This window comes from Kwoniella shandongensis, chromosome 5 (genome assembly GCF_008629635.2).
Source record: "Kwoniella shandongensis chromosome 5, complete sequence".
NCBI lineage: Eukaryota > Fungi > Basidiomycota > Tremellomycetes > Tremellales > Cryptococcaceae > Kwoniella > Kwoniella shandongensis.
In genome coordinates this window covers 1,612,357-1,628,189 of record NC_089291.1, presented here as the reverse complement: position 1 = coordinate 1,628,189, position 15,833 = coordinate 1,612,357, and the positions used below count along the sequence as shown (strand labels likewise).

The window sequence follows — 15,833 nt, the reverse complement described above, 5'->3', positions numbered from 1 at the left end:
GTAGTAGTAGTGATCACGGTGCAACGGATGGAGGAGAGTTCGGCTAAATAGAGATTGCCGGTTTGTTGATGACACACCCGCACTGCACTCGCACTCGCAATCATCCATCATCCATACACACCATATCTATCTTCCCGTTTTTCATCACACAAGCTTATTGAATCACCTCAACTTGATCAGAGACGATGTCGGCCGTCACACCAGCTATGAAGAACTTTTTCTCGGCGCAAAAGTACGCAGTGATAGGACGTGTATTGAGCGATAGGTCGAGATTCGATAACAAGGTGAGTATGCTCGTGGAGGACGAATCTTACTTGTCGTTCTTTCGCTGATGGGTTTCCACTATGCCATAATTTAGGTATTGAGATGGTGGGTGTGGTGGTTTCCAGCAATGAAGAGCAAAAGACGATATGTTTGCTGATCGGTTTGCGACCAGGTACCAAACTCGCGATTTCCCAGTGACGGCTGTACGACCTGATCAACCGTCCGAGGAGATAGAAGGATTGCAAGTCTTGACTGATCCAGTGCGTCTCATCCGACCATGTTCGCTCTCACTGGGACACACAAACACGCTTCAGCCCATTTATCCCGACCCGTCCCCGTCTGGACACCCCAATCTGTGGTTCTCAGTCTTTCACGTGTAACAAGCCTATCGGGCCCACGAGCCCACCAATGGTCAAAATGCTGACGTCTGACAACCCCTCTCATACTCTCTCCATGTAAACAGCTGTCAATCCCCGACCTTTCCTCTACATCTATATCAATAATAATCCACCCATCCAAATCACTCCCCATCCTCAAATCGCTCTTCCCTTCTCCTCCCTCTCCAAACAACGAACCCCACAGCGTCTGGTTCCAACCAGGTGCAGATGATGCGTCAATCTGGGAATGGGTCAAAGAGAGGGGGTTGGAAGGGAAGGTTGTAGGTCACGGAGCTTGTGTGTTGAGAGATGGGGATGGGGTTTTGGCAGAGATTGGGGCAGGGACAAAGGGGAGGTTGTAACTCTGAAAGGAATAGTGGTATGCATGTGCCTATCTACGATTGTTTACGCTCTCTGGAAAGGCACAAATCTTTCGTAGCATTGTTGATCAGACTGGTCTGTGCCTTCTCTGTGAGTGTTGGGGCAGCTGAACAACTGTCTATGTTACGAGACAAGGTACCAACCTCGCTCGACGATAACGTATAGTGGTGATCTTTCTCACACGGGATGCTCAATGTGACTGCGAGGACTCCTATAGCCGCCTGAACGGACGCATTGCAGCATGTTGTCCGTGCCGAGTTCTGACCCAGTACGTGCATGCATCTTGCCTTCTACGTCCGGATCACCGTGTATTGAGCATTGTGTATGCATCAAGCAACAGCTAACCTGCTCGGCCGTAGCGCTGTTACAAGGGGATGCAAGGGGGGATGACGTATTACCGGCGGCAAAAGACGCTATTTCGTAATTACAACCCCACAACTACCCCGAACACCCCCGTTTCACGAAAAGTTGAGAAAGAGAATATTTTGAGATCTCAAAAAAGCCTGAGCTAGGAGAGCAAATCTAAGAGTGTATTCATGGGTGCAAGTATGGCTGGATGTAGTCGGTCGTGTGGGTGTGTAGGTACATGAGAAAGCACTGACGTCTGTCTGCACTCTCGGTTAGCTGTTAGCTGATAGCTGTTAGCTTGCCTAGCGTAGGGTTACTATCAACTCGGTGTATGAGCGATTAATCCCATTACCCCGGTTTCGCATTTCCCTCTTCGCGTGGGGTTCTAGACCACTTGCGATGCAGGAGTTAATCCGTTTTATGCTTTTGACATCCGTTCCAGCATACGCTTCATACCGATTACTCCGGACAATCAGTCAAAGCGCGATTGCACCGCTATGCCGCTGCCCCCGTGGCTGGCCGACCAACTCCGCAGAACAATGACCGCTCAGGAAGATCTGTTTCGCAGAAAGGGGTACCCCGTATGGGCCAACCGACGAAACGCGAGAACGTCATTGTTTCGCACATTGGGGGAAGAATCGGGGTCGATACTTGACCCTTCACCCTCACCCTCACACCCTCTGCGATGAAACAACCTTTCTTTGTCTGGACAAATCCGTTTCGTGAATAGAGAGACTAAAAGGAAGAATGGGGTGTTTGCAGGATCCCATAATGACGTCGAGAAAGGCAAAGCCTAAGCCTAAGAAAGTTGAGGGTGAATTGCGTGTCGATCAGTCGTGTCTCTCTCTCTCTCTTTGTTAGATGGGACGGTAGATCAACCCGCAATGTCAAGGTCGACCTCAAAATCTTTTCGAGGTCATCATGATCTTTGGGGATCGTCTTCTGAAAAAAGGTATATAAACCCCCCTCCTCAGACCTCTTCATCCCGTTCATCTATCCAATCAATCAATCACCCAACGAACAACAAAAACAGTCACTCACTCGACTATCATACCAAACAAAAGTCCAAAGACTAAACAAATACCCAACACCAACAAAATGTTCTCAATCACCAAGACTGCTCTCTTCGCAACTCTCGCCGCGACTTTCGTCGCTGCCGCTCCTTCCTTCGAGAAGCGAGCCGACAACGCCGGTACCGCCACCTACTTCGACGCCGGTTTGGGTGCTTGTGGATGGACCAACTCCAACAGCGACTAGTGAGTCTACCTCTGAAGCTTTAACATCAGTAGTGTTGGGAACGTCAACTAACCTCTCTTCCACTATAGCATCGTTGCCGTCAACTCTGCCCAGTACGAGGGTGCCAAGTGTGGCCAGAAGCTCTGGTTGTGGAACCCTGCCACCCAGAAGATGGCCTTCCCCACCGTTGCCGATGAGTGTGAGTTTGGCATATCCTGTCTTGCGCTACTCAATAACCTTGCTGACAAATACTTTCCTCTGCAGGCCCCTCATGTAGCTCCGGTGACCTCGACTTGTCGACCGGTCTCTTCGAGTTCCTCGCCGATGGCAACATGGACCAGGGTAAGTTGCAGACCGACGCTTTCGAGGCGTAAGTATGACTTGCTGACATTCTTACTCTGAATAGGTATCTTCGAGATGAAGTGGGGTTACCTTTAAACGGATCCTCCCACCCGTCCCATCGCCATCTCCCTAACGACACCCATTTCACGACCCTTTCTTCTCTTTACGAACTCACGGACACTGCAATGACTCTTCCGCCGTCTATGTCTCCCTCTCATCTTGTCGAGCTGCATTGATTGCACGTCTCGACTCGAATTAGCATCTTATCTCGCATCTCGCATTGGGCATTTCTGGTTTTCTCATTCTCCCTTTCATGCCCTGGTGGTGAGATTGTGGTCATTGTATCGTTTACGCTCATTACAAATTAGATTGTAGAATCGTACAAAACGATTGAATGCAAGACGTTCATCTGGCACAGTACGAGCAGGGGTATGGGTTGGCTTTACTGATCTGTCTAATCTGCGAAGAGTGGCACTGATCGACCGACTGACTGACTGATTGACTCAAACCTACTGCCAAGGACTTGCTCCAATCCAAGTTGGCGCAAATGACTGACTTGTAACTTGATAGGTCGGCCGACCAGCTTTCCGGCCGACATCTTCTCGATATGCTCCCCACGACTTGAGTTGTAAAGCGCCAATCGAGAGCGCCAACCGTCAAGCCCAACCGCAATCCATAACCCGGACGCCTCTGGTACCGATATGGTATGTATAGAATCAGTCTGGCCACGGAGTAAGTATGATGTAGTTGTACTAAGACCCCAGTTCCTATGGCTCCAAATCACTCCCGTTACACTGCTGGCCTCTTTCACATCGAACCCGTAAGCGGGGTCCTGTACGGCTAATAGGGTTTATCAACCGACCGAGATACTGCACGTAATGCTATAACTCATAGCGTCCGCGTGGCTAGAGGTGTACAGGTATCTCGTTACCTTCCTTACTTTTGTCTTGTATTGAACTAATCGCAGTGACCGCTCCATCGCATAACTCATGCACCGGTTAGCGTAGTAAAACTGATTGCTTCATTACTACATAACATAGCCAGACCAAGTCTATTGCTATACACTCAATGGTATAGATTACCGACCCCAAAATTTTTGCAAGTTAGTGCCGATCCCGTATGTCCCGGACGGAATTGTACGTACTATCATGTTCGGTGCCAGAATCGTAAGCAAAGGCACCGGTATACCAACTCATCTTCCGACCCGGTCTGGAATCTGATATAATCCCTTGTCGCGTGGCAGCTCACCCCCGTTTTTATTCGAGGCAGAGACAGAGGCTCTATCGAGTAATTTTTTATCCTTTCACAGTGGGAAAATCTCTTTGGTACACTTGTGAATGCATAAGGGTATCTCAGTATAGTAAGACAGGAGATCGACCGAATAGGCGAAGGGGATATTGTACCCCCTCAGTCTGTGCACCAGTATGTAGAGGAATGATTTTCATAGGCATACCGGCAAACCCTAGAAATTCAATTTGGGGTTACTGATGTCAGTGGAGTTTTGCGCCTCTCTGATGCTCCTTACATGGCGCGATAGGCAAGGGGATAGCTGTCCTCTGTCCTGAGGAGGAGCAATCCGCTCCCGATCGGTACATGTTCCCAGTCAGTCTGATCTCCCTTAAGCTTATACCGTACCGTGTCCGTCCCTACCGCGTGTTTGACGATCAGAGGGGGTAGTCTAAATTGGGGTGCTTTGGTTATTCAGGGGTAAAGTATTGTAAGCCCTACATTTACTGCATGTACATGTGGTAATACTCCAGTCAGAGCTGAACCAATCAATGCCTTTCATACGGCATGACTTTCGGTCCTGCCTCCGCTCTGATACGATCAGTGTCAGTGTCAGTGTCAGTGCCGATCATGCCCTTGAAGGTTTTCAAGACAAGCTCTTAAAGGGTAGTTACCGAACATCTTTCCTTATTCAGTCGAGCTCTATGTTCTTCGGGATAAACCCAGGACGAGCGGTAGACACGGGGAGCAAGGGAGGGTGGGTTTGGACAACAATTTATCCTCAGCTCCGTCCTCTTGCCCATCTCTACTGATGAGCGGTATCACACCGCTGGAGCTGGAGCAGCGATGGAGCGAAACTCTGATACTCCAACCTTGGAGCTCTTACCTCATCGTATCTTGATTTGAATGACTTACCGTCATACTGGATATCCCTTGATTCTGATCCTGTTAATGAAAGACGAGACTCAATCTTCACACCGTAAATGCAGGAATGATGTGTTCAGGTAGGATATACCGAAACCTTGGCGCTATCACTCATCAAAGGCGTAGCTGCTCGCGCAGGTGCAAACGTACCGAGCAAAAGGACATTACGAGAACAAAAAAACAGATTTTATCGACAACGAACCCATTTTGATTGCGGGGAAACGATGATTTTTGGGGTCTCGTTGATATGGGGTTTTGGGTGAATCAATTGCTTCATGTAATGTTCTCGGCTCAAGGCTATTCCATTGTCTTCGGACCGAAAAGGCCAGAGCCAAAGAGCCAGAGAGCCAGAGCCAGAATCGTACCCGAAATCGACGGTGTACCGATGTCCACCTGTCCACTTTGTCTGGGAACACCTGGCGCCGCCGCCTTTGGCTGCTGCTCCGACGCCGATCGATAAGTTAATGCTTTTCATCCGGGAAATGGAATGGAAGAACAACTTGGGGTTGGGCCTCAAAAAACGTTTGGAATGGAATGGTAAAATACATGTGGTCGTATTTGTGATCAAAGGTATAAAGAAGGACGAGACAGATACCAGATTTCGAGCTGTTCTTTTCTCCATCCAAAACAAAAAGCCAACCGCTCCATTAACACTCACTCACTAACAACCACTACCACTCACTTTCTTTGTAAGAAACCCCAACCCAACCAACCCACCAACAACACATACAAAATGTTCGCCAAACTCTTCGCTGTCCTTCTCGTCGCTTCTTCCGTCCTCGCCGCCCCCGTCGCCGAGGTCGAGCAACTCGAGAAGCGAAAGACCCACAACGGACAGTGAGTCACACCTTTCATGCCACACCCTTCTCTTCCCGGTAACCTGCCACTTCTGTGGTCAAACTGTGGCTATCTACCGATCTTCTACAGGAACGATCACTGACTTACCTCCACTCTCTCCAGGGCTACCTACTTCTCTGTCGGTCTTGGTGCCTGTGGCTGGAACAACGTTGACTCCGACTACATCGTCGCCGTCAACTCCGCCCAGTACGGCCTCAACGGCTACGGAGGCAACTGTGGCCAGAAGGTCGTGATTACCAACACCGACGTGAGTTTAGACGTGTTCAGACGTGAAAGAAGAGCGAAATGGGCGAGGAGGGGACGGGGGAGGTGAAAAATGGAGGAAAACGACCACGAGCTGACTTTAAACACCGTTTTCTTTGCAGAATGGCAAGTCTATCACAGCACAAGTTGCGGATGAGTGTCCTACTTGCTCCTGGGGATCGCTCGACCTTTCTCCCAGTGCATTCGGAGCCCTCACGGACAACAACTTTGACCTCGGAGTGTTCCCCATCTCATGGCACTACAAGAAGAGGAACTAAGCGAAAAGTGCCACATTCACCGTACGCGCGCCTCGCCTCCACTCCTCTGCCACTTTCTTCGACCCGCATCTACTAGTGTGATGATGTACAATGCTTGATCGCATATACATCACATACATACATATACTCTATCGACTCTCCCCTCCTGTATCGCATCTACCTACTCGCTCTCTACATCCACGAACAACGAAACAAACACTACACCAACCACTGTCACTCGTTATGATCAACTTCCTCTCATTTTGGGCTCTTTGCTGTACCACGATCATTCCATTCCGGGCCTTAAGCAACTATCCGTGTATCTACCATACCCCTCCTTATCTCTAGTAGATAGGGGCCGTGTGGAGATCCAGCGTGATATCAAAATATATTAACTTATATATCATTGTATAATCTAGCAACGCAATTTAACGCAACGCCAACTAAAATTTATAGAACAACTATTGTAGTGTTCGTTAAAATAGAGTCGAGATAGACTCGCACAAACTATGCATCCGTGCGAAACGCTTCAGAGGTGCTCCTGTCCAGCTTCTCTTACAGTCCAGGTAGCATCGGGTGTGCATGAGGATCATGGCGTGTCAGTATAAGAGCGAGATGTGTGACCGCCACTGCTTGAACATGGGCAGAGTTGCCCGCTTGACTTCCCGCCCTTTTCGCTTACAGCAACGCCACCCGACCCGAGAAGAGCAAGTGAACGATCTGACAAGGATGAGAAATCGGGTGAGAGTTGAAGAAAGGACGAAGCAATTAGTCGGTAGTCAGAATAGAGATATGCAAGTGCAACTCAAGTTATAGCTATCCTGTCATCGAGTGCAGGTCAAGTCGACATCCTCAATGCAGCCATGGACAAGCCGGGGGAGAGAATGGACCTGATAGAGGAGCTACTAAACGACGGCATGGGCGAATGTACCTGTGTGCTAGTTCCATGTGGTTGCGTGTGTGTGGTGGGTGTTTGGCATGAAGGTAGATTGGAAACCGTTGAGAAGACTCATGTACCAAAACATCGTGCGAATGACTCTAAGAATGCATCTTGAGTCCAGCCTCAGCATGTTGCGCAAGCATGCTCAGAGCGAGCTTGGTGACATTCAGAACGACCGAAGAGTCTCGCCATACCCCATAGCAGAACCGACGAAACGCGGGTGGACCTCCTCCACTTTTGGTTTTAGCGCCTTCCAAGTCGTTCGTTTATTGTTATCATTGGCAGCTCACGGTGTATCATTTACACTAAACATCATTGCAAGCATCTCGTTATATCACACACGTATCGAACGAGCCAGTTCTCGCTGATGAGATAGCACGGTATCCAACACCATGATAGGATTCTCCACGTTTGTAAGTCGACAAGCTTGGTCGTCCTTCGCCGAATATCCGGTCCTTTGAACGAACGATTGTTTACACCTCCCGTCCCGTTACAGATCCTGCGCGACTACTACGCCGCGATAGGATGGAACGAGGATAACTTGTACAGCTCAATCACGAGGTCATCAAGTGGTGAGTGTGATCTCAATCGGTCTTGAGACAATGACTGATGACATGTTCTCTCGTAGCGCTTTTGTAAGTCCTGTCAAGCAATCCCTTCTTTTTGCAGACGAGTGTCCTACTTGACCAAGCTGACATGGCATGAACAAAATTCAGAGACTTCCAAATACCCCAATCACTCATACTCCAACTGGCCAACTCTCCCACTCCTATATTCTTCACTTCGTATGCGCTTGATGCGCTACCGCAGCTAAACGGGTCCATCTCGTATATCACCACTTCAGAGCCGTTGGAAGAGGTACGTGGAGATCTCTTTTGAACTCGCAAATATCTGTGCACAGCATTACTTGCTGGCTGGCTTCAGTTTACCATATACGTACTGAGCTGATCTGGCTTACTGTCATGCTCAGATCGGCCCCTCTCGCACAATTGCCTTCCGGGATGTGGTCGAACGGTTTCGAGTGTTTCCACCGCCAAAGCGACCGGTCGGAAAGGACGAGGTGTGGCTTGGAGGAAGACGAGTAGAGGGCAGAGGTGCGTCAAGCGCTACTTGCAGACAAGAACACGGACCTGTCTGAGCTAATGTCTACACTCAATCAGACTACCTATTCTACTCTCGACTCCATCTCCCCTCCCTCCACCTTTCAGGACTGGCCACAACTCGTCTCACGCCGACTCTCCAGGCGCACCTTGCCTTCCTATCTCAACCAGCTCCACCGTCCCCTACTCGTCCGACTTCACCACACTCTCCTCCCTCCCACTCTCGACAACCTTCTGAACCATCTACACCTGCTCCCTCACCGCCGACACCGGGCAACATCCTTCTTTCCTTACAACATGATACCGGTCGATATTCCGGCGAATATACATACTCTGCTCAAGATGGGATGTTTGGATTGAGAGGATTGTATAATTTCGGATGGCAAGGTGGTGAAGAGCAGAGAAGAGCTATTGCCGTTGCTGAGAGCAAAGAGAGGGAGATACAAGAGGGCAAGAGGATTGATGAAGAGGAGATGATGGAGGGTGGTCTGAGGGGGAGGTTCTCAGCAGGTGGAGAGGTTTACTTTTCAGCGAAGCAGAGAAGTTTCGGTAGTGAGTTCGGAGCATCCATACACCTCTATGTACGTGTGCTGACCATAGCGTTATTCGTCTCAGTCTCTACCGGTCTTCGATTCACCACCATCCCGCCAACTCTTCCCCTATCACCCAACTCTCCGCCGCCATCCCCACCCACAACTCTCACCCTGCTGTACAACCCTCTTATTGGTTTCCTCTCCTCTGCCTATTCTGCCCAGGTTTCACCGACAGTTGCCCTTTCCACTCGTTTCGGCGTTAATGTCTACTCGTACGAATCTGACCTCAGCATAGGCGGAGAATGGTGGATCGGCCGACGACGCGGAAAGCGAGATAGTAGCAACGATAGTACACCTACTGTGCAATCATCTCTCCCGCCCTTCCAGGAAGATGCGGAGATGGAAGAGCGACGCAAAGAGCTGGAAGAGCGACGAAAAGCTTTGAGCGGGACTAGCTTGAGAGAAGATGAGAAAGCGGAGAGGGAGTTGGATTCGCCTATACCCTTAGTGACGAGCGCGACCGAATCGGCTGTAAGCTCGAGAGATGTCAAAATGTCCTCGCAGCCTTCGAGTGGGATGGAGGAGGATAGAGATGGGGTGTTGAAGGCGAGATTGACCGGCAATTGGGTAATTGAATCAAGTCACATGGCAATGAAGTTTCGAAATTGGGGATGTAAGCTGATAGCTGTCCTCCTCCCAGTCGATTGCCTTGCTCTATGAAGCGAGGATACGAAAGGTCCTGGTGTCAGTCGGGATCATCTCAGATTTGGCTAGTCGACAACGGCCAATACGGAGTGTAGGATTGGAAGTGCAGTACTTCTCGTGAGGGGGATCTGTGGAAGGTGACACGGTGCTTGCAACCGGCATGATGGCTATTCCGAGCTAGAGGGTGGTTGTGCTGACAACGATTTGTGCCTTCAATACATGAATATACATACATATGGAATACCAAGCGATCAGCGATCATACAACACTTGTAACGAGCGGTACAACAGGAAACAGTCTCGATGACATGGCGATACAATTTGGTCAGGAGGGTCTCGAATACTGTACAAATCTAAGGCTCTCTCATTCTCTGCCACCTCTTATGTCTCACAGCTTGCCACCTTGCTTTCCTCGTTCTACTCATCCTTCTACTCATCGTTCAACCCCACATAACTGGCATCCATCCTTCTTATCGCCCCGAACCCAATACTCGACCCTCTCCCCTCACTACTCGCACTTACAAAGCTATTCAGTGTCGTCGCTGACGTTCTCCTCTTTGAGAAGTTATCGTACGAATACTGAGATCGAGACGGTGTAAGATTAGGTCTTGGACCGAACCAAGTACTTGCGATTTCACTGTTCCACCAATCTGATTCGAGTTGTTCGATCTCGCCAAGCAGGTTGCTAGGTTCTTGGGCAGGGGGAGAGATGTGTGGTGTCATTGTGAGGCTTGGAGGACTAGCATGATGATGATGGTGATGTCGGGAGGGTGATTTGTGAGTATATCTCTTCCCAATCTCCTGCTCCGCTTTGACCTCCTTCTGTTGTTGTTGGACAACGGAAATAGCGATCAAAGCCTTTGCTCGTTCGTGGAACATGTTCAGCGAATCGAGATATATCGGTGAGGGGTTCGATAAACTTGAGTATCCCTTGAGAACAGCTGAGATGGTAGCGTGAAGTCGATCGAGTCGTTCAGCTACATCTTGCGAAGTAGAGCTGCTTGAATGGATTAGTAAGAGTGGATGGGTATTCGGTGGCGAGGGTGTGATGGGTCGTCTGGTGCCTGCGCATGCGCCGGAGGTGCGAAAAGAGGGGGAAGGGTAGACTTGGTGATGATGGCGGTGATGATTAGTGGGTGACATCTCAGAGTGTATCATAGGCGGCGTTGCATGTATACCACTCGTATTGAGTTTCCCGCTGACGAATGCCTGGTTGAGGCTGACTGGGGAAACAGGCATATATAGGCTGTAACGCACTCAACCTTGTTGCCAATAGTCGGGTCGAGAGTATCCCTCCCTGTCCTCTTCGCAACAAGCTATGTGTTCTGCTTCTGCTTCTGCTTCTGATATTGCTCCTTCGTTGCTCCAGTGATTTGACAAAGAAGGACAAGTGACTGTGTTCTTCCTATCTTCCGAGAAGTTATGCTTGTATCGTCGTACGTCGAGCACTTTCTCCAATCGAGGACGTTCGATATCACTCTAGATTACGCCACTGCAAAAGGAAAGGGTGAGTGATGTAAGGAGGGTGATTTGCTCTACAGTCGAAGGAAGAAAGGAAGGCAGTGGAGTGTCACAAGACTCTAACACTTTTCGAATAAGAGTTTGAGGTTTGTCATGAAAGGTAGGTGAGGTGACCATCCTTTGTTTGTCAGTATGTGTCAAGTAAACGAGAGAAATCAGTGTGATCAGTCTTGTTCGGGCAAGGGGTGAAGTAGGCAGGCTGACCGTAGGCGATGTAACAGTGGTCGAGGCAGAGGGCTGTAAAGGTAACATTTCCTTGCGGGGCGCAAAGATCCAACCAAGACGATAAGCAATCTATCACCTCTCCTCGAAGCGTCGTATCCGGTTCGTTGATATGCAATGCCATGAAATGCTGTATGATATGATAAGTTCCTCCTCGCCTTGTCCCCTGCTTGTGATCTACCATCACTTGTCCACTTGCCATCCGCCCTTCGATCTTCCCTCTCCATCATTCCACCACTCGGCGTCATCAAGCCAACTTGGCTCCTTCTCGCTTCTCAATCTCCTTCATAGTCCGCTCACTACACTCCCACAACTCTTTCATCAAACCACCACACTTCTCACCTATCGCTTCCTCGCTCTGGGAAGAGTGTTTGTCGAGACATTGTCGGTATGTCGAAATCTGAGGAGCGCAGGAGTTCTTCAATTCCGATAGATGGGGTACGCTGTAGCACAATGATCAATAAAGTAGTGGTAGGTTCGAGATTAGCTCTGTGTGTATACTACATGTGCCTCGTATGCACCCACCTAGCATCAGCACATGCGGCCAGCGCACGTCCTTCAGGACGACAGATCGTGTTCCAGTCTTCCGCTTGGTTCTTCAATACGCACTGGAGCGAAGGTCATGTCAGCTTGACATACACTCGAGCCACATTGCGGGCGTGCAGCACTACCACACATCCACTCACTTCCTGGTACTTGGCCATCTGCTCAGCGCATTCTGCGAATGAGGGAGAGACGAGGTCAGTCACCCGTTTCTGCTGGCTGCATGGAAGAAATTCGATGTGCGACTCATCGCCAACTCACTGGACGCTACGAGGTTATATGACAGATCCATAATGACGATGAGACCTCTGCAAAGTGTATGTATGCAGCTGTATGCATATGCACACCTTAGTTATAACCTTGTTCCGATGGATGCACCCAGGACCAGGAATGGTTTGTCTCTCTCGTAAAAAAAACCGACGGGATCAAATGATGGCGACTGACTTGTTTCGGCCAGAGTCAACAACAATCAAACTCATCATTCAACCTCTTCACATACTTCTACATCCAACTGCAGCGTATTTCCTCCTTCGTTCTTCGATCCTCCCCACCTTCTTCCCCATCGCTTCCACGTATCACCGCGATGGAACCTCAATCACGCTCACGACCTCCCTCGACGTTGGGTACACCCAAAATGTCATCACGACCACGTACACTGCTCTCTGCCAAAACACCTACAGGTCTCAAATCCCCACCTCTCACCACATCCCATAACTCCAACACACCTCACGAACCGTCTTCTCTCGGCTCAATGCTCGCACCGAAGGAAGGTGGTGGTTCTGTCAAGCTCAAGATCAAGAGCGCGACAACACCCGAGGCGAAATCGAGAGTATTGGTCAAGCCTCTTGGAGCGCGAAGTCCAGCACCACCTCCTGTCCCACCTCTTCCAACTTCCACGCCAGGATCAAAACGAGTTGCACCATCACCTTTCACCGCTGCTAGAGGATTGAATATCAACGGTCTTTCAGACGAATGGATGAGTGCGCCTATCGATACGGTGGGGAATAACGAGCTGGATTCAGCGTTCGAGGAGTACGATCATGAGTTAGGTCAAACAGAAGCAGTACTCGTTTCGGTTCGGTAAGCTGGGTATCACTTGAAGAGACCGGAACAGTCACAGCTGACTCGTTATTCAGAGTCCGACCTCCCAACGCTACGGAGTTGCGCACGGACTCTGCATGTATATGGACTATGCCTGAACACGATCAACATATCATCAAACTTGCCAAAGGAACGGAGGGGACCAGAGAAGATAAAGACTGGATCTTTGGTATGTCAAATACTAGATACTGCTTGTCATCGTGGCTAACCTGATATATTATCCATGGTAGACCGCATCCTTCCCCCACACTCTGATAACGGAGGCGTGTATGGCACTTCTGCCAGAAGACATGTCCGATGTGAGTCAATCTATGCGTCCACGCCCGCCGCAACCCACTGATACCGCCCACGAATTCAGCCGCCATGGAGGGCTACAACGCTGTCATCTTCGCCTACGGACAGACTGCTTCAGGTAAAACCCACACTCTCACCGGTTCTTCCGCAGAGCCTGGAATAATTCCCTTATCCATCACGGATGTGTTCGCTCAGATCCGCGCTACTCCCGATAGAGAATACCTCCTCCGCGCTTCTTACCTCGAGCTGTACAACGAAGCCATCATCGATCTCTTATCCGGAGTAGAACTACAGCTCAGCGAAACGAAGAAGGGTGTGGTGATCAATGGCTTGACGGAGATGGCAGTCAGGACAGAGGACGAGGTTCGTAGGGTCTTGAGATCAGGTGAAGAGAGGAGAAAGGTTGGTGCGACGGACTGGAACTCGAGAAGTTCAAGAAGTCATTGTGTCTTCAGAGTGGTGAGTTTTACATCGTGCACCGTATACGAAGACCATCCAATTGTACTGATCACCATGAGCCGTACAGACGATTGAATCAAGATCGCGAAATACTATTGTGGACGAAGGACCGGTGGGTGCCAGAACGCCCGGAGGCAGACTCAAGGCCGCTGGCGACAAGACAACAAGGATCAGCACACTTTCCATCATTGGTGAGCTTCGTCTTCCGTCCATATGTGAGGAGCAAGCTGACAGTGCGACCGGTAGATTTGGCCGGTTCGGAAAAGCACACTTCGTCCAAGGAGAGGAATGCAGAGGGAAAACATATTAATCAATCGTGCGTACACCTGACGTTTTTCCTTTCACCACGCATGCCGCTGATACCGTGGCGTTCTTCAGTCTTCTTACTCTCAAGCTCGTTATTTCTAAACTGGCGGATCTCGCTTCCAAGCGAAATGTCACCCACGTTCCATACAGGGACAGCAAGCTGTGAGTTGGCTTGTGTGAGAAAGCGCACTGGCTGACTTTGGTTCAGTACACGATTGCTGCAAAACTCTCTGTCCGGTGACGCCCTCATCTCCGTTATCTGTACAGTGTCGCCGTCGGCATTAAACCTGGCCGAGTCTATCTCGACACTCGCGTTTGCTCAAGGTCTGAAACGAGTGGTGCTCAAGGCTCAGAAGAAGGAGGTAGTCGATCCTCATGCCTTGATCCAGCAGTATCAGACCGAGATCGCCGAGCTGAGGGCTCAATTGAGAGAGAAAGAGAACGGTGGAGATGCTGTTACCTCAAGCAAGGGAGAGGTAAGTTTGCCTCTCGTAGCGGCTAAAGCCAACCGTCACTGATGTCCCCTGCACCATAGCGGGAGAAGAACGATGCCATGGAGAAGAGGTTGAACGAGTTGAGAAGTATGATCTTGACTTCAGTCAATGTCACTTCGCCTGATCCCAACAACCAATCGATGGTGAGTCGGATGCACACCAAACTGCGATCCCTCGCTGACCCGCCGTCTTTCAGGTTGTTCCGCCCAGTCCTGCCAAGATGAAGTACCCCAAGCTTGACTTTGACCGATCCGCTGCAGAATTGCAGGAGGCATTGCATGCTGAGCAGCTCGAACGAGCAGAGCTGGAAGACGAGGTTGCGCGACTTCGAGCAGAGCTTGCTACAAGACCTCTAGAACCAGATGCTCAACTTGTTCAGCTGCAGAACGAAGTCAGCGAGCTGAGATTGATTGCCGGTGCGTTTCAACGTTTTTGGCACTGGGTCATTTACTAATCTACGGGGATCTCCAGATGACTACGAAAGACACCTTCGCGAACCCTCTCGAAAAGTCCGAGAAGATGTGGAGAAGGAATTTGTTGGCAAGATCAGGACCCTGGAGAATCAACTGGACAGCAAGAAGATTTGGGCGAACAGATTGGATGAGAATATTAGGCATGTGACAGCGGAGAACAAGATGCTGCAGATGGTACGTACGGTCATCGAAAAGAGAGGCGAAGATGTACTGACGGATGTGATTCAGCGGTGCACTGAGGCTGAAGCCAAAGTCTCACAAATCTTTGAGTGGATCAATGCGGCACTCTCACCAATGGACCCTACACCCGAGACCACCGAAACCGAAACCCCGATCCGACATCAGCCTCTCCCAACACTAGTCGTGTCAAACGACGATTTCTCCCCCTCCATGACAGCCAATACCAAATCGACATTAACTCTTTCTGCTTCAAAGATGCGCGCAACATTCAGTCAGATGGATCTCGCGAACTTTAACAGCAAATTCGGGACATTGACAGTCGGAGGCAGGGGTAAAGGAGGGTATATGGGCGGGAAGATGCTGAGAGAAGAAAGTGGATTTGATCTGGCAGAAGTCGCAGGGGATGACGATGATGAGATGTTTTAATGTTGGTCGGACAATGGATTACGAGGATTACGATAACGATGTTGCTGAACTTGATTTGGCGGGATAACTGTATACACATT

At 49.8% G+C, this 15,833-nt stretch overlaps 7 protein-coding genes across 7 annotated transcripts; 5 read left to right on the top strand and 2 right to left on the bottom strand.

The window, feature by feature from the left end:
- Positions 1–185: 185 nt before the first annotated feature.
- CI109_103270 (uncharacterized protein) lies at positions 186–1,003 on the top strand (the record flags this gene model as incomplete). The annotated part of the gene is made up of 4 exons (XM_032007181.1): positions 186–284; positions 359–369; positions 437–524; positions 728–1,003. The coding sequence occupies 4 exons, from the start codon at positions 186–188 to the stop codon at positions 1,001–1,003; spliced, it is 474 nt and encodes a 157-aa protein (XP_031858535.1).
- Positions 1,004–2,468: 1,465 nt separating this feature from the next.
- CI109_103269 (uncharacterized protein) lies at positions 2,469–3,044 on the top strand (the record flags this gene model as incomplete). The annotated part of the gene is made up of 4 exons (XM_032007182.1): positions 2,469–2,626; positions 2,696–2,805; positions 2,871–2,948; positions 3,013–3,044. The coding sequence occupies 4 exons, from the start codon at positions 2,469–2,471 to the stop codon at positions 3,042–3,044; spliced, it is 378 nt and encodes a 125-aa protein (XP_031858536.1).
- A 2,788-nt stretch (positions 3,045–5,832) lies between these two features.
- Positions 5,833–6,478, top strand: CI109_103268 (uncharacterized protein; the record flags this gene model as incomplete). Its single annotated transcript, XM_032007183.1, has 3 exons — positions 5,833–5,936; positions 6,060–6,204; positions 6,323–6,478. The coding sequence occupies 3 exons, from the start codon at positions 5,833–5,835 to the stop codon at positions 6,476–6,478; spliced, it is 405 nt and encodes a 134-aa protein (XP_031858537.1).
- A 1,311-nt stretch (positions 6,479–7,789) lies between these two features.
- CI109_103267 (mitochondrial distribution and morphology protein 10) lies at positions 7,790–9,856 on the top strand (the record flags this gene model as incomplete). Its single annotated transcript, XM_032007184.1, has 8 exons — positions 7,790–7,810; positions 7,894–7,969; positions 8,026–8,032; positions 8,114–8,255; positions 8,368–8,491; positions 8,558–9,049; positions 9,113–9,657; positions 9,731–9,856. The coding sequence occupies 8 exons, from the start codon at positions 7,790–7,792 to the stop codon at positions 9,854–9,856; spliced, it is 1,533 nt and encodes a 510-aa protein (XP_031858538.1).
- Positions 9,857–10,163: 307 nt separating this feature from the next.
- Positions 10,164–10,973, bottom strand: CI109_103266 (uncharacterized protein; the record flags this gene model as incomplete). Its single annotated transcript, XM_032007185.2, has 1 exon — positions 10,164–10,973. The coding sequence occupies one exon, from the start codon at positions 10,971–10,973 to the stop codon at positions 10,164–10,166; it is 810 nt and encodes a 269-aa protein (XP_031858539.2).
- A 751-nt stretch (positions 10,974–11,724) lies between these two features.
- CI109_103265 (uncharacterized protein) lies at positions 11,725–12,312 on the bottom strand (the record flags this gene model as incomplete). Its single annotated transcript, XM_032007186.1, has 4 exons — positions 11,725–11,920; positions 12,003–12,085; positions 12,164–12,195; positions 12,282–12,312. The coding sequence occupies 4 exons, from the start codon at positions 12,310–12,312 to the stop codon at positions 11,725–11,727; spliced, it is 342 nt and encodes a 113-aa protein (XP_031858540.1).
- A 291-nt stretch (positions 12,313–12,603) lies between these two features.
- Positions 12,604–15,753, top strand: CI109_103264 (uncharacterized protein; the record flags this gene model as incomplete). Its single annotated transcript, XM_032007187.2, has 12 exons — positions 12,604–13,100; positions 13,157–13,290; positions 13,352–13,420; positions 13,480–13,874; positions 13,942–14,065; positions 14,121–14,190; positions 14,253–14,342; positions 14,389–14,656; positions 14,716–14,817; positions 14,871–15,090; positions 15,146–15,321; positions 15,376–15,753. The coding sequence occupies 12 exons, from the start codon at positions 12,604–12,606 to the stop codon at positions 15,751–15,753; spliced, it is 2,523 nt and encodes an 840-aa protein (XP_031858541.2).
- Between the last annotated feature and the right edge of the window lie 80 nt (positions 15,754–15,833).